This window comes from Diabrotica undecimpunctata, chromosome 8 (genome assembly GCF_040954645.1).
Source record: "Diabrotica undecimpunctata isolate CICGRU chromosome 8, icDiaUnde3, whole genome shotgun sequence".
Lineage (NCBI taxonomy): Eukaryota > Metazoa > Arthropoda > Insecta > Coleoptera > Chrysomelidae > Diabrotica > Diabrotica undecimpunctata.
The window spans coordinates 134,828,935-134,847,568 of record NC_092810.1 but is presented as its reverse complement, the minus strand read 5'-3'; the positions used below and the strand labels follow the sequence as shown (position 1 = coordinate 134,847,568).

Genomic DNA, 18,634 nt, shown 5'->3' with positions numbered 1-18,634 from the left:
AAAGGTTAAAAACTCGTATATACAGGCATAAGGAATGTCAAATCTTTGTGAATATTATTCTTCTTGATATGCCTTTGATATTCTTGCTAATTAGTAGGTTAAATAAACAATTGACAAATTAACTAATTGCATTTTTATAATCTATACAACAAGGTACCTAAAATTAAAAAAAGAACATCAAGTTCCGTCGATTTCAAATAAGAAAAAATTAACTTCCCAAATGTTGATGTGTCTAAGTTATTATGTTTATAACCTTACAATTACTTTTGTAAACCAATAATGTAGTTTATTATGATTACTGCTAATTATTTTTTAGGTTATAGATTTATTAAATCCCGGTAGTGCCCGAAAATCTTTAGCAGTACGGTGGAGTAAAAAAGCTAGAGGTTTTTTTGTAGAAAATCTTTTTTCTGTTGACTGTGAGGAGTTTGACGATTTGTTGGCAGTATTGGAAGAGGGAATGAGAAATAGATCAGTTGGGCGACATAACATGAACGACTATTCCAGGTAAATATTAATATCAAATGAAATATAAATCATCCGATCGACGATTGCATTTCGCGCGTCAATTGTTGTTATACTAATATGATTTTCAGATCATGTTTAACAAAGTCTTACCAAAACCCTCATTTAAAAAGTTGCGTAAGTTGAAAATAGGTTATATAAAATATAAATAAAAAAGACTAATAATAGATTACTGAGATTAGAGTACCAGAACGTAAACTGCCGCAACTTATATAATGGAAGAAGGAGTATCAAATTACAAATTGTCGTAATCACGCTTAGACATGGCGTGCTCATCGTGAATCCCGTTATTTCACATAGCTTGTTTAACACTACTCTATACTTGTTTATGCTTCCCTGACCTTGAGCTTTGATGAGCAGGATTGTACGTCGTTTTACAGCTAGACTGACTGAGTGACTCGCTTAGTCAGTCTTGCTGTAACCATCGCTTACTCTAGTCTTTACGCAAAAGTTTTGTCAAAAAATGCGTATATAGAGTGTTCAGGTTAAAGGAATTGTACGGAAGTAAATATTTTTAAGCGAAGTAAAAAGGGACGTAAAAGGGATGAAAGCAGTTCGAGTCCTCGAACAATCTTCAGAAAATTAGTACATTGATCTGTAAAATAGTCGTCTGAGTGTTAAAGATCTTGGTAAAATCTCAGGAATTAACAAAGGAGTTTCCCTAATAATTTTACATGAGTCATTGAACCCACAAAGTTTGCGCATAAGTATGGACAAAAGAATCCGAGAATGATTAAACCGCCCACCGTATTCGTCCGACCTGGTTCCGTGTTACTTTTTTTTATTTCTTCTTCTCCACGTAACATATCAGAATTATCCGACATTTGCGATCATCATTGCGAAGCCTTCTCGATTTTTTGCCACATGGAATAATTGTCCTGTATTTGCATTCACGAATGATTTTTAACCAAAAAACCTGTTTTCTTTCTATACATCTACAGCCCTCTTTTGTTTTTATTTAGGGATCAGAGGTCCCAGATAAGACATTTTCCTGTGTTTAACAGTCTTCACTATGTTTGTTGTCCCTCCTAGTACTTCATTAGTTTTTCTTGTTGTCCAAGGTATCTTCAGCATCTTTATATGAATGCGCATTTTCAATGTGTCAATTCTGTTCATACTTGATACTTTTACAAATATATACAAAAGAAAGAAAAAAAGTGGAAGTTCGCTAGACATACCGTAAGACAAAAAGACAACAGATGGAATAAGATGATTATAAACTGGAGACCATATAAATACAAACAAAAAAGAGGAAGGCCACAAATGAGATGGTTAGATGACTAGCAAGGGCTATATAGATAGATAGATACAAAATAACCAAATATAGAAGTTAACCATTCTTTGTCTTCCTTCTGTTCTTCTTTTTTTGATGCCTATTCGTTTCGAATATTGGCGATCATTCTGGCTATAATTATTTTATTAACTGATGCTTTAAATAGATTAGTTGTTGTTGTGGAGAACCATTTCCTCAGGTTTTTTAACTATGATATTCTTCTTCTTCCAATTCCTCGCTTTCCGAGTACTTTGCCTTGAAGGATTATTTTCAGTAATATGTATTTTGTGCCGTTTCTCATTATGTGTCCGAGATATTCTAACTTTCTCCTTTTAATCGTATACATCACTTCTCTTTCTTTGCCCATTCTTCATAGTACAGTCTCGTTGGTTATCTTGTCCGTCCATGATATCCTTATGATTCTTCTGTATAGCGACATCTCAAAGGCTTCAAGTTTTTTCACCATCGATTCAGTGAGTGTCCAGGATTCAACTCCGTAGTATAATATCGAGAAGATATAACATTAAGGTAGGAGCCTTACTTTTATTTCCAGATTAAGGTTGAGGTTTTTAAGCAGTTTGGCCATGTTAAATGAGGAAATCTAAAAAGGTCGAAATACATATAAGCGGATGGCAGAAGCCCTGTATTGAAATCAAATCTCAAGTTTTTCGGCTATGTTCATTAACTCAGGTAAGGAGTATTAGAAACTAATTCACAAAAAATATTTGCTGTGGTGAACGACAGGGTGTGGAATGCAAATTATAGATTCTCCCTTGTCGATAAATTCATCAATCTGTCTTATTATTATATATTGTAAAAAGCGCAATAGACAAATATTTGAATTCAGTCTCGCCAAGTAAGAAATCTTCAGACTTCTTTCTACTAATTTTGTCTATATATAAATTTTAGACACGGCCGCAGTATAGAATAACAGATCATGTTTAGTCCACCAGTTTTAAATGGCGTTCAACATGGCTGGCAACCTGATAAATCACTACGGGGCTAAAATATATCTACAATTTATTACCAATAAGTTAAAGAATTCTTGTGGCTATTGACGAAGAATTCTTTAACTGTATTTTGAACTTCTTCTTCGGGCGTTAAAAGATTACCTTTCAACGCCTTTTTCAGTGGCCCAAGTTGTGAAAGTCGCAAAACAATAAATAAGGGTTATAGGATGGATGCTCTTATATTCTCCATTTCTTTCGTTGTCAACTTTCTTTTATTAATTTGGTAACATGAGGCCGAGCATTTTCGTGCAGACGAGTGACGCCACAAACTTCTCTGAATATTTTCATCTTATCACGTGATGGAGCTTGTTCAAAGTTTAATTATACAGGTGTGCGTTGACATACATACACTTTAGGTTCTGTAAATTATATGAGCAAGGGTTCTTCATCATGGCCAAAAAAAAGTATTAACATAACTCTTCCTGCAGAACTTTAAAATTCTTTGACGGCGAAGAATTGTACAAAATCATGAGACCAAGATTCAATGCCAGCAATTCATAGAGCTCAGAATTCGAATGATCAGATGTTACGTTTTCTTTGGTTTGCTGTATGGCTGTGAAAGTTTAACAATGGACTCTGAAACAGAAAAAAGAATATATGCATTTAAAATGTATATATACAGACGGATGCTGAGAATTCCATTGATGCAAAAAGTTACTAATGGTGAGGTACTTCGACGTAGTAATGGTTCACTTTTAAAAGATCAATTGGAAGACGCCAGAACTCGTGGCTGAATGAAAGACCTTTTTTTTATAGTTTGATGGTCTTGGCCGAGCCAATTGGCCAGACAAATTTAAAGACAAACAGTTTTTACAATCAAAGGAATTTTTCTGTATTTTTTTTAATAAACATACAATCATCCGTACAATTTTTGAAATTACTGAAAGACCTGAGGAGATGGTTTGAATGCTCATCCACAGAAATCTTTGGTGCAGTAGTTTCCAAAGCTACAATTGCCATTTGGATCGCCCACGTTCGAAAGGAGAAGGAGCAATAAGAAGAAGAAGTTCTGTTACTTAATTGCTACACCATGTATATATTTTCTTCGATGCTCATTTTTCTTTAACAGCATTATACCAGGTTGAACTTAATACTTTAAAATACCTAAGTGGTAATAGAAAGGTTGTGAAATACGAGTATGTGGAATATTATTGTATATGAGGTAGAATAGGAACGATATGGGTCTGTCTTTTATTTACATGAATCGTACATCTGTATTAAAATCTAAAATCGTCTAGACAATGGTAGTTAATTGATTAATTTTTTTGTTATTTGCCTAAACCGATCGATGACAGCAATTATTAATGATTTTCTTTTGGTATTATTATGAAATAAATGTTATGAATGGACAATATGTTTATAAATTGTATTATTCATTCATATTAGTCATTGTGGAATTTAACATTGTTTGTTTCTGTTTGTATGTGTCAAAAAATAATACTTTTTTCATAAAATTAGGAGGGTTAAAAGATCATTGCTATCTTATTTGATTTATGTGTATATTAATTAACTTCATTGTCGAATATTTTGGCGACTTAAAAGAGTTTCACTCAATAAGACACTGTTATACAATATATATTTTTTGAAAATTTTAGTCGAAGCCACACAATTCTAAGTGTTAATATAACTTCAGAACAACCCACTGAAGGTGGTGTATTTATTTCTCGATCTGGAAAAATTAATTTCGTTGACTTAGCTGGTAGCGAAATGACCAAAAAAACCCAAAGCGAGGGTAAAACTTTAGAAGAAGCTAATAATATTAACAAGAGCCTAATGGTACTAGGTAAGTAATGTGAAATTTCTGATGTATAAAAAATATTTCTAAAACATAACAAATTTTAAATAAATTATAAGATTTTTTTATAAATTTATATTATCCTTTATTGCATTTTTTTGGTATTAAAAACGTATATTAAATAGGATTAACAGGTCGAAGAAGTGATTTATGAACCAAAACAGCCCATAATTAAAAAAAGACAATCAAAGTATTTTCTTAATGTTATTTTTTTTCTCATTATAAATTTTCCTACAATTTCCTGTCAATTTAGTGAACTTTTCAACATTCCTATCTTAAGTAATTGACTTCAGGTCTCTTTAAGCTCACATTACTATTTCTGTAGTTACTTTCAGCATTTTTATTTTACAGCTTCTCATTAGTATCATTAGTATGTATGTACATTAGTACAGGTATAAACAGAAATAGAATATAGCAAACAAGGACGTATAAAATAAACTAATGGAACCAAATGGCCCTTTTTGCGGCAATGCCAAAAGGACATTACATCATATCTCCTTTGCTATTGGTCCGATTGGAGCAACTGATGCGTTAAATGAAAGGGAAATATATAGAGAATATATGACGATAGATAAAACAAACAATGTATAGCGACATACGATTTGCCATAAGACAAATTTTGATTTATTGACTTAAAAAAGGCCTTAGACTGCGTAAAAAATAAACAAGGAGTGTAAAGTAGGAGTCGTTCAGGGTCGTATCTTAAATATCTGCCATAGTGCATTTAAAAACAACTCAATTTATTAAATTATGATACATATTGGAAAGATCTTTGATGTCAGTCTTATTATTGATAGAATTTGGATCTTTTTTATGTAAATCATCTCCAATATCCATCTTTTGTTGTAATTTTGTTCTTTTTCCAAGACATTTTTATGTAAATTTTCAAAATCAAAAGAATGGCTATTTACTGTTCGTCTCATTATTTTAGTTCTAGGAATATTTTCCCTAGGTCATATTTTAGGCCAATCAGCCAGACATGTTTTTGTTTGTTTTTAAAGTAGACTGAATTTTAATTATAATTGATTGCAAATTCATAATCAAAATTTTCTTATTATCAGAATTTTAGTACTTTATAATATACCAAATATTATTTTCTTTTTTATTCTTTTATTATTTTATTAATTTCCCCTAGTGTTGTATATAATTTATATGTGAATAGTACTAGTCAAATAACCTGGTAGTAAATATAATTTTTATTTAGCAGTATACGAATAGCTTTTCCCAATATTATAAATAATTCTAAAAACTTAAATCGTGAAGATATTCCACTACATAACCCTAAATATCCACTTCACCGAAAGAATGTAGTTTCAAGGGTAAATTTATTCAATTTAGGACTTCAAATTCCCGATTTCCACCTACGTGCTAAAATAAATCCTTTGAATTTCGTTAAGTTCTCGAGCGTGTTGTAAATAGTTTCCTTTCACAGAAGCGATAACAATGCTAACTAATTTGAATTGCTTTAGCTTGCGGATTGTTTACAAAAACCTATGAATCTATTAATGTCCCTTTTGTCCTTGAATAAATAAGTATTTCTAAGTTTTGTTAACAAATCAAATTGGTAAGTAGTTAAAATATTTACATAGGCGGACACAGTACGTTATAAGGACATCATTTTTGTGCTTTAAATTACCTTTATTATTTAGTTTATTTTCCTCTCACCTTAATTTATTTTAAACCTGGCCTGTGTTGGTAATAATAATAAAAATAAAACAAAATCTTATGATAAATATGCAGGGAAAAATCTATTACATTTCGCAACGTGTTTGTTTTGTTTTTGGTAGACGTCTCTTATAAACAGGTCCTACTATTTGCTATTATCATTAATACGTTCAGCTCCGGACCATCATGATAAGTTTTCTGTGAGACCGGAACATTTTTTTTAATAATATTGAAATAAGAATGTGTATAACTATTTATTTCTATTCTAAAATAAAAAAAAAATACATTTTTTTTAAGTAAAAAACAGCATGTACCAACACACAGTCTATTTATAATTATTTTTGTAATTTGTTCTAATGTGGACCATGTGTGCCATATTGGCCCACACCAGTAAGATAATCAAATACCTTCTTCCTAAGATATTTTAAGTTTAAAAATACAAAAACAATTTATTTTTTCAAAGAACTTTTCTTTTCTCTTTCTCGTCCAAGGTATGCAGAGTTGTTAAAGTGTTTTCAGAAGTTGTTTGTGGCATTAAAAGACTTTGAACAATCTGTTCACGGAACTCAGTAATTGAGAGATGTTTGCTGGTAACAGATTTGTAGAGAGCTAAGGAGTTCACAATTGCGGTATTTGTTAGTAATTCCACAGCCAATTTACGATACCACTTTATACTTCGTCGAACAGTGGAATTATATGCAGCCTTTTGATCCGTCACACATCGATAAAAGATTTTGCAAAATTATAGTCAACAATGGTCGATGGTTTGGAAACAGGTCCACGTTTTGTTTGAACATCTATCATCAAGGGAATATCCGTAGTCGTTAAAAACAAAACGTCCCGTTTATCTTTCCATTTTCCGATAACAACTTTTGTATTACCCTGTAGATATTTCATGTCGCCTCTTTTTAATTTTGCATCGACTACTGCTTTTGGATTATGTTTCCTATTGGCACGTAATGTTCCGACTAAATGGGTTTTAGCTCTCGTTATCTGAAATGTGAAAGAAGTGTAATATTATTCCAAATCGACTTCTACTTATTTCACACCTTTTAGAAACTTCATTCTTGTAAAGTAAATTGTTACTACAATAATCTCTGAGTTCGGGTTTTCTGTCTAACCCCATCCAAATAATGAGAGCCAATAGTCGAAGCACTTCTTCTCTGTCAATTGGTCTCCAATTACTCATAAGCGAATATTTCATTATTGATTCATTTACAATACCAGCAAGTATTTTTTGTGGTCTGTAAGTTTTGCAATTTCTTCCTGATTTATTCCTGAAGTAAAGGATAGTTCAAACTTATTGAGATCATCTGGATTTGGCACATCGCTCCATGTTATTTTATTTCTTGATACAATATCGTCAATAATAGCTTCCGGGCTAACGTTTGCAAATTCAGCTTTTTCTACAAAGCAAAAAAAGTAAACTACAAACAGAAATTGTGCATTCCTAAATAACTTTCCTATCCTTCTTGTATTAGGCTTCTTTTGGTTAGAAGTAGGACCTGCAGTAAATTCTTTGCAAAGAATTTACTTTTAATTCTTTGCAAAAATAAAACTTTGGAAGTCTTTGAATTTAATCCTTGCCGATGTTGCCATGGCTGTTCTAATTTTTATTTATTTTTATCCAGTTTATAATTTACAGTACAACCAAGATATTTAAATTTGTCGATTATTTCTAATAATGTACTTACTGGTTGTTGTCTACTAACTGACCATGAATTTTGTTTTGTCAATATTGATTTTAATATTGATTGAATGTTTTGTGAACATCATTAAGAAGTTCTTGCAAATCCTCCAACTTATCTGCAAGTATGGCTGTGTCATTAGTATAGTGAATGTTGTTTATGTGTGTTACATTTATTTTTATTCCTTCTGATTGATTTTATACCGCTATCTGGTATGTTTCCTTTACATAAGTACTTGGAGATCTTTTGCGTCAGGACCAATTTTCTTGAGTGTGCCTACCATTTAGACTGATGAAAATAAATCAGAAAAAATACATTATCATCAGTGGTGCTGCAGCTGTAGTTGAGCCTCAACCTTGCCCAGTCTATTTCGCCAGTTTCTGTTCATCGCCAACCGTTTACAGATTGCTGCGCTGATCTTTCTTGCGTCCTCGTCCACACCATCCCTCCATGTCAGTCTTGTTCTACCTCTACTTGTACTTCCTACTGGTGCCGCTAATAGGGTTCGTCTGGGTGGGTAATTTTTATTTGATTAGGCACATGTTCAGCCCATCTAAGCCTACCTATTCTTATGTAAGATATTACATCTCTACCATTAACGATTTCTTTATACTTTAAAAACTAGTAGGCGATTTGAGTCTGATTTGGAGATGGTCTATGCTTCTGACACATATATCAGCACTGGAAGGATGAGTGTTCTATACATTGTTAATTTGGTTTTTTGGCTTAAATAATACATCTTCTAGTAAAAATGAGACATTGTTATCTATTTTCATCGTTGCTGTTTAATATTGTTGGCAATCTGAAAGGTTCTTAGCCTATTGGTGAAAAATATATTATTTATGACAAGGAAAAGACAGTTAAGATTTTATTTCACGTATAGGGAGCTTGCGCATCCGTTTATACGTATTTCAGCCCAATAGGCATCATCAGAACGGCTTTCGCAAGCGCTCTGAACGTGAAACAATTCTTCTCTGTCTTAGGAAGCAACTATAACATGGCTTCGTATAGACGCAATGTAGCGACATCTTTATTTATTTATTTATGCTTTCAAAGAGTTTTTATTTTTCAACATAATCTTCTATCATATCAATACCATTCACTTAATGGTTTCAATGCCGTTATCTCAACACTGTGAAGTCTTCTGAAAGTTCCTTGGACTCTTTAAGAGTTCTAATGATTTCTTCTTGCTTCTCTTGTGCCCACACTAATTCTACTTTGGAATGTATTCAAGTGTTTATGATGGTAGACATATAAATGTTGATTTTAAGATAATCAGTCATCAATGTGTCGCTTGTTTGAACAGGTTAATAGTTGAATAGAAAAGGCTTACGCATCACTATTCCATTAGAAATAGTGGTGCTAACACCTCCACTTAGTATACAAAGTATGCAAATAGTACGTACTAAATGGTAAAAATGTAAATATTTAACTATTAAAAATAAGTATAGGATCAGAATACCTCAGATTACAAAAGGTGAAGAGTTTTCATAGTTGGCAATTAATTCATGGAAGTTCATGTTTATTAACATACCATAATATAAAACACTGTTTTTAATTTCCAAAAAATATTTCTTTTAATCGTATATTTTAACATATCGATTCTAAGTTTATTGACTGCTTCTCTAAAAACTCCTGTAGTCGTTAAATTGAACCATGATCGTAGATTGTTCAGTCAGTATATTCGCCACCTTCGAAGAAGACCGTCATATTAAAAAAAAGTGAAAAATTGATTATGTTACTGAACAGATTTCAATTATATATTTTTTGTGTGATAAAGTTAGTTTATGACTATGGGCGTCAAATGGTAGAAGTGTCGCTATTGTTATTTGAAACGTTGGTGCTACATTTTGCACAATATTGTCATATTTTGAGATATGACATCCTTTCTCACAAACCATAATAATAATAATACAACACTTTCTATGAAGGATAATGCAATATTTTGAGTAATATCAGTCTTGTAAAGAAGTTGAGGTTATGTTTAAAATGAGTTGTAGTATTCTTTTAAGTTATGTCAGTATTTTAGAAAATAATTATAACTTTTTTAATTTTTGAACCCAACTATCTACAAATTATTTTGACTTATGACGATCTTAAAAAAATAAAACCAGTCGAAATTATTTCAAATTATAAAAATGTCTTAAGGAACAATGAAGAGAGAGTGTATTATGGAAAGTTAAAGAATTAATTTTCAAATGACATTATGTTTTAATTTTTACACTATAGCGTCCTTGTTCTTATTTTTATGTGACAAATATAAATTTGTAGAAAGAACACGTAAAACAATTTTAATAAGGGAGTGAATTATCTCCAAACACCGAACACATTTTTTTAAAACTCATAACTCAAAAATTGTATGGTCTAAAATAGTATTAAGCAATTATAGGATTGACTGTATATTTTAAGGGCAGTACACACCAAAGTCAAAGTATTAGCCCCCTTGTAATTAAGGATAAGCTTTGAAGTTTTTGTTTTTCGTTGTATAAAAAAATATATTATAAAATAATATAATCAAGTTTTTAAATTTACTTTAAAGTACTTGTTTTTTCTTTAAAGGAAAATTATAAACTTTCCCGTTCTTTAATGCCTTTTGAAAGCCCATGATGTACATAAATAGCTATAGTCTCATAAAAACTTCAAGGAAATTTAGTGTTAAATTGGATTTCTCTACATAATGAATGTAGAACCTTTTCACAAGTCACTGTATCGATACAATGGTGAAGGATAAGTGTCAGAATGAGGGGTGCAAAGGGAGTATGTGATGAATCATTGGATATTGAATATGTTAGCTGTTCGCTATCAGTCGCAAATCGGCTTAAATGGAATATATAAGCGCGTCCGTTTGTGCATGTTAGGTGCCACTTTGAATAATCGAGCGAATACAAATGTTTTTCTAACATGTCCTGGACTTGACCTTCTCCGAAAATGACTAATGTAAGGTAGCTATCTACTATGAAATCTCGTACCTGCATAATATTTCACGAAATCGTGTTTGGCTAATAAAGTCGGTCAATATTTTTTTTTAACGTAGATGTAGTTAAAGTATAAATGAAATTAATATAAGCTGTTTATGTTTAGTAACTATCTATAAGTTTTATCTATCTATTTTAGTACTATCTTAATGTTTTTGTCTGTATGTAATACTTCTCTCAATCAAGATATTTATTTTGTTTTATATCCCATATTTTCTATAAATCTTAAAACCTTAAATTAGAAGTTGTAGAAACTTTTTAAGATGCTCATTATAAGGATGACAGCTTGTTTTGCGCTTGTGTATTGTAGTTAGCTCTCCTGTCTTTCCAATTTAACCTAAGATCTCTGTGTTGGTTGTTTTATCTGTTTACAATACTCTAAGTAGGGGAAGGGTGGGCAAGTCGACATACTCGAAGGTAAAATCGATTTATTTTGAAAAATGTAAAAGGTATCATGAATTAAAAAGCGCCATAATACAAACAGAACATACTTTTTCAATATTTATCAAGTGATAAACAAAAACAGAACTCCATTTTAAAAGTGTAAATGTAAAACAAAAAAGAGTCAAAATGTCATCTTGCCCTACCCTAGAAGACAAGACGGCGTATACGTGGATTTATACATAAAGTGATCAATTATCAAAACATAATTCACAAATAAAGTTCTTAGCCTTCATTGATAGTCCTGCACACTCTGCATGAGCGCACATTTGACACTTTTGGCAACGTAACCAGCCTTCTTGAGATTTGGATAGGCTATATAAATCATTGCAATAGAGGCATGCGCAATCATCGTCGTCGTCCTCATTAAAGTCGTCTTCACAGTCTAATTTTTTTTTCATAGATTTTAACTGCCGGACTTCGTTCACTTTTTTTTATTTTCCGGTTCTCTTATCTCGAAAATCTTTTTGAGTGTCTTTATCTTCACATTCTAAGGTACCATCAAACACATTTTTCTTTACTGAGTTTTGCTTATTCCTTCTTACCTCTCTCGCTTTCTTAATATTTTGTTGTTCGCGACGACTCTGTAGGTATGGACTCGTGGTAAAAACATCTTGGTAACTATTGGCCTTTCTTCTTCTGGAACTTCTTGCATTTCCCTGAGGAAGAGATGAAATTTGCAACAAAACGTTTGTGACGTTATTAGCTGAAGACTCTACATATTAATGTGACTTTGTATTTACCGTTGTAGATGACTGCGGATCTTCTTCATTCAAATGTTTTGCTGCAGTGAAACATGCACCCGGATTAAGGGATTCAGTGTTTGCATTATCGGCCTCAAGTGGTACATCAGTTACTGTGCTGGGCAAATACGTGTGTTCTAGAAATATATCCGGGTTGAAAGGTGAGATCCCTGTTGCTTTGCATCCGTTTAAAGTTATCGTTGGTAATGCAGTTTTATTGTAGGCGGAAGAAAAAGCGACGCGACCTGGTAAAGAGTGATGACACGACTTGGATTTTCCTTTAACCATTGAATTACTGCTGCATCGTAGTACTTACTTAGTGGCCCAAAAAAGCACACATCGAGAGGTTGAAGATGATGCCTGCAATGTGAAGGCAAGCAAAATAGCACCACTGAATTGTTTTTGCAAGTTCCAATTCTTCTAAATTTTTATGGCTGACATGCCCGTCTAAAATTAGCATGGCGTTGTGTTTGCGACCACGTCATAAAACTACTGATTCATCAAGGGAAAGATTTTTGTCAGGCTGATATAATATTATGTCATCCATTTTTTGATTAAAATAATTTAAAAATGGACGAATTTTGTACAGCTTGTCCTCTGGATTTTTGGCAAAGTGCAGACACCGAAGAATTAACAAAAAACGGTCTCTACTCATATTTTCTGGGAAACACTTTACATTAAAAAGACTATCAGTTTTCCAATAATCTTGCGTTCTGTTGGTTTTCCATGTCACCCTGTGTAAGAGTAGCCCAAAAAATTTATGTAATTCATCTGTAATGAGTGGTTTCCAATTTGTTGTTCTAGATCTTTCTGTAACAACCGATAGAAATAACTGTTCAGCATACAGATTTGTTTCTGTGACTATCAGCTCAAAAAAAGTTTCATCGGCCAGTAGACGAAAGCAATCAAAAGGTGTCTTACTTTGTGGTGGCTCTACCAACAAGTTGCAACATCTAATAAACTCAAATTGTTTCGTTCCATCATGATCATTTTATCATTCATGTGTATTTAGATTTCCTGCATTTGGATTTAAATTTTAATTCGGTTCCTCCTCGTTTTGCATGGCCTGCACAATACACGAAATATCGTCGTCACCTACAAAAATGCAAATTGAACACTTTTTTAAACTCACTTGTTTCCAAATTACCCAACTCATCCCCATCCTCATCAACTTTAGATGGAATATATTCGTATTCCGATGGAATATATTCATCTTCAGTATCTGATTGTGTTAAAAAGTATTTAAGTTCTTCTTCCGTTAACGTTTTAGGTTTTTTACGGATATTTTTTTACGTTTTGGATGAGAACAACCTGACTCTGCGTTCTCCATCATTGCAGTAGTCAAAGACATCTCAAAATAAAAGGAAACAATATTGTTCTGAAGCTATTTTCTTGTGGCATGTTAAAGTAATTAATATTTAAATGGGAATAAGCCACAATTAAAGGTTAAAGTACGTTTATTGACGTTTCAAAAGGAAACAACAAAAGTGATAACTGTGACGTAACTTCCGTTACCTGATGCTACTCTTAGATGCTGATGTAGCAAATAAACGTACAACTCTCGTGCTAATAAAATATACTATAAATAGAAGTCATGTTTAAAGCACGGATCCGCGCCGTTAGCACCGAGGAATGAACGGCCTGGACGCGGATCCGCGCCTTACGGAATGAACCTGTTAAACCAAATTTTTAAAGAAAAAAAATTTTAAATTTTAAATTTTAAAAAACCTAAATGTATATTGTTGTTATAAAAAATATTAACAATTTCGTAATAAGCAGAAGTATAATTCCATTGACCTACATATAGTAATAATACGCTATAAGAAGTATTTATCTAAAAGTCAGCTACTGACTACACGGCGCTTGAAATACTTGTCAAGTACTTGGCAAATATTAAGCAGTTTGTATGAAGATGGACTTGTTCATAACTTACTTGTACTTGGATTAAGTACAAGTACCTACTGGTCAAATTACAGCTTATATTTTGGGAATATTTTAAAGTAATATTTATCTTGATTCTTTAATTTTATTATTTCATAAAGAGATTTTAATATCTTTAAATTTCGGCTCTTCTACTACCTCCGATGTATCTATTTGATATCTTAGATCCCGGTTCGGTGCTTGTTTTACTTTTATTATTTGTAATTTTCTAAAGAAAACATGTCACTTGCTATCCATTTTATCCATCTTAATCTAACTTTATTGCATACATAAATATCGTAAATACGTTAGTTTTTTTTTACTTTTAACAATTATTATTTCTCCATACGGAATTATATATTGTTGTTCCATTGCTAAATTCAATTTTAAACAGAATTCTCAATAATGTATAATTTCTTCTTAAAATCTATCAGGTTTTAATAATATTCAAGGACATAAGTAATGGAGATACAATTTATTTTAGCTATTCTAGAAAAATAAATAAAAAATCGTAATTTCTAATGACCAAACTGCAGCAAATAATTTAGATAATTATAGTTTTTAATGTTTGTATTGATCAGATTTTTCATCCATTATTTATAGATTTCAAACAATAATGATTTTAATTATTTTATTTATATTAGCTTTTATTTTGTGATTTGAATTTGTTGTATGATAAAGAATATTTCTCTTATTCTATAAATTGAACGGTGGTATAATTTCGGGTAAGTTTTTATTTATGTTTGTAGAAAAATATATCCAAAGTTATATTAGTTATAATATAATATGTATTACTGTCCTATTAAGTCATCGTTACTTGGCAATATCCACATCAAAATTTTCAAACAAAAACTGTAGCGGTTCAAAAATTATTGTTTTATATCAAATTATATTTTTTGTATGCTTACTGTTCGTTTTTTGTTGTATTGTTCTTAAAATCACAATAATGTGCCCTGATATGTTGTTACCTTGTAGCATTTTTTATTCCCTCTGTATATCATAAAAGGTTTTGCTTTAACACTTTAGAACCGTGTTTAAGATTTTTAACCAAGTATAAACAATCTAATTTTTATTAGTAATTATACCGCCAGATGCCCCTAGGAGATCAACGTCAAGTGATCAAGATCTTTCTTGTCCCACGAATTTCTTTCCATCTAATTTAAAGTTAAATTAAAGTAAAAGCACTTTTCTCAGATAAATAGACCAGGTTTCCCACAAAAATAACTAAGGTTACTGAAATTTTCATAGTCGCAGGAAAAATAATTAAGTCATTTTTAGTTTGGAGTTCTAACAGGAAAGATGCAAACTAGAAATAGGCGGCAAAATTGTAGAACAAGTAATGAAATTCAATTACCTAGGAGTAGAGATCACTAGTAACAGGGATATAAGAACAGACTCCAAAAAACCATATGGAGAAACAAATATCTGACAGAGAAAGCAAAATGAAAGTATACAAGACAACAGTAAGACCAATCCTAATATATGCAGCGGAGACAAGGACCGATACAAGAAAGACGAAACAACAAATCAACATTATCGAAATGAAAGTATTAAGATCAATACCGGGCATATTATTAAGAGACAGACAAACCAACAGAAGTATTATACGCGAACAATGCAAAATTCAAAATATTAACAGGTGGATAAAAACAAGAAAAAAAAAACTGGAACGAACATGTAAACCGAATGGGACCAGATAGATTAGCGAACATCTGTAAAAACAACAAGCCGTATAGCAGAAGACCCGTTGAAAGGCCACCAAAAAGGTGGAAAGATAATGTACAGTCAACAAAGACTGAAACAGAATAAGAGAAAGACAAACAGGAGTAATCCTAGTCGCGCGAAGAAGAAGAAGAAAAGTTCGAGCAGGAAACTTCGATTGAGGAACGTGGTTCTAGAGTGGCGTTGTGCGCTCTACTCCGGCCGATAAAGGCTTGAAGTAAAATTTCTAACAGTATTTTTGTGTAAAAGTATGCAGAAGCCATAAAGAAGAGATCTAAGTTACAAGGTGCCAGCGCAAAATAAAAATAAAGTGGTCAGTAGCAGCTTGGTCAAATTAGAGTTTGTGGTAAAAGCATAATTCATTGCAAGTCTTTATATCTTTATATCTAAAACAAATATTGTACCAAGCTGAATATTTTCTAAGTATTAATAAAGATACTACTATTAAAATACTTCAAATACCCTTTGAAAAGCAGTGTGAGAATGAAGAGATCTGATGTGGTCAATAAAATTAAAAAAAAAATATATAGAAGAGATTACTCCTATATTTTTTCAATCTAAAACAATTTTAAATTGTAAAATAAATTGTTTTATAGACAATTGCTTTATAGAGAATTTTAAAAATATTATTTATGACAAATATTTTTTATTTTAGGATATTGTATTTCATCACTAAGTGACACCAAAAGAAATAAAGGTCATATTCCTTATAGAGATTCCAAATTAACCAAATTATTGGCAGATTCTTTAGCAGGCAATGGTGTAACGCTAATGGTAAATACATTTTTTTTTTATTTTCTATTCCATTTTATTAGGGTGTGTGATAAATAGCTGAATTTGTGGTTAGAGAATAGTTATCTATGAGATTTTGGTTTGTGCAGTAAACGCATGTCAAATATTATATTTTTAAATTTTTATTTTAATTTAATGTAAATAAATTTATTTAATCTGTTGGTTAATTAAATTTAGGTAATCAACAGATTAATTAAATGCAATAAAAATCTTAAACAGAAATCTAAAAGCTGCAATACTATATAGCTGTGAAACGTTAAAGTGATTAGCACTAAAAATATTAGAAAAAAAAATTTATTAATAAAGCCGTACGAAAATCCTTCGAATATTTTGGCCTAATCGAATCTCGAATAAAAATTTATGGTACCACCCAAAAAATGTCATAAAGCAAATAAGTTAAAGAAAATGGAGATGAATGGGTCACACACTCTGTACACCCCCCAGATGACATTTCCAGGGCAGCGCCGGACTGTAATCCATTCCGTAGGTCTTAAGTCCGACGAAAAGTAGGCAGACCTAAGAAAACTTAGGTTTCCTGCCTTGGTTTTTCTGGTTTAGGTTAGGTCTGCCAGATATAGAATTCGCTGGAGACACTTTGTGGACGCCCTATGTTCCTGTTAGGAATCTCGAGACTGCATATTTATATTTATGACCCAGCAGTTCAAGGTATGATTTCCGCAAGCGTATTCAAAATACGTCCTGCGCAATGCATTTTATTTTTTTAATAATAAATATTTCATTTTTGTCTGGAGTGTTGTTGGATGTAGGTGTATGTTATGGAGAAGAGAAAAATATTGCTATGTTTGCTACTAGAAGAAGGTAATGATTTTGTACTGCATCAACATTAGATGAGTGAGGTTATCAACATTAATATTCTATTTAAAAAGAGAAAACCTGAAGTAACATTTAAAGTTTTAATTGAAAACCTTTTAAAAAATATCGAACAAAAGTTTAAGGAATATTTAAGATTAAGTAAAATGCAATTTAAGAAAATTTTCGATATAATAGCGCCTCTAATAGAAAAGCAGCCAAATAGTTTTGTTCGACAACCAATATGTGCATATGAAAAACTTGCTGGACTCTTACGTAAATAAACAATATTTTTCTGAAGATATTTTCTTGTGGCATTTTAAAGTAATTACTATTTAAATGGGAATAAGCCACAATTAAACGTTAAAGATTTACGAAGTGGAAATTGAAACGTCAATAAACGTTCTTTAACCTTTAATTGTGACTTATTCCCATTTAAATAGTAAACAATATTTTGTCATTATATAAAATTTATTTGAAAAATGTGGTTATGTGTTAAATATTAAGAAGAAAATTAACACTTTCTGGGCTATGTAAGGTTGTCCCTTCAGACATAGCATCCAAACTGGACTGACTGTCAGAATTCAGAATGGTTACTTCTAAATATAATAATAAGCTGAGAAGAATGGCTTGGCTGCTGATACTATGAAATGAAACTATATTCTAAGTCAGTGACAATTTGGCAAATTTTGGTTCCACTTCTAGGTATGGAGGAAAATTCATTACAGTTTAAGTCATACTCTTAAAAAACGTCATTATGGGATTCGTTTCGAAGATTATTGCATTCCAGCAGAAGCACCCTTGCCAAACAGTATTACAGTTTTGCCATATGTTATAGGGGATGAAGCGTTTCCGCTTTCAAAACATCTGTTACGTCCTTATCTTTAGATCAAACTTCTAATAATCAGGAGAGTGTCTTCAATTACAGGCTATATAGAGCACGAAGAACTGTAGAAAATCCCTTGATATTTTACGTCAAACTTTCAGAATATTGTTTACACCTTTTGCTATTAAACCAGATACAGCTGAGTTGTTAATTATAGCGTGTTGTTGTTTATTATTATTATTATTATTATTATTATTATATTACAAATAAGGGCAGAGGAGCGAGCTCCTATTATGCCCAGCATAATTTGTTAAGATACTTGCTCTGTATTGGAACTGACAGTAAAGAAAAACCTGACACAACTCTTTCAACTAAAAATATGGTACATTTAAATAAAACTGCGGGAAATGCGTCATTATAGGCATTTATAATACGAGAGGAATTTAAGG

General features: G+C 31.7%; 1 protein-coding gene across 2 annotated transcripts in view; it reads left to right on the top strand.

Annotated features, from left to right (window-relative positions):
• The window catches only part of LOC140448601 (kinesin-like protein KIF12), a 69,075-nt gene that overhangs the window by 38,597 nt on the left and 11,844 nt on the right, over positions 1-18,634 (top strand). For both annotated transcript variants that reach the window (XM_072541694.1, XM_072541693.1), the window contains exons 7-9: positions 317-507; positions 4,404-4,591; positions 16,413-16,531. In XM_072541694.1, coding sequence (XP_072397795.1) covers positions 317-507; positions 4,404-4,591; positions 16,413-16,531 — 498 coding nt within the window. The remainder of the gene's footprint in view (positions 1-316; positions 508-4,403; positions 4,592-16,412; positions 16,532-18,634) is intronic.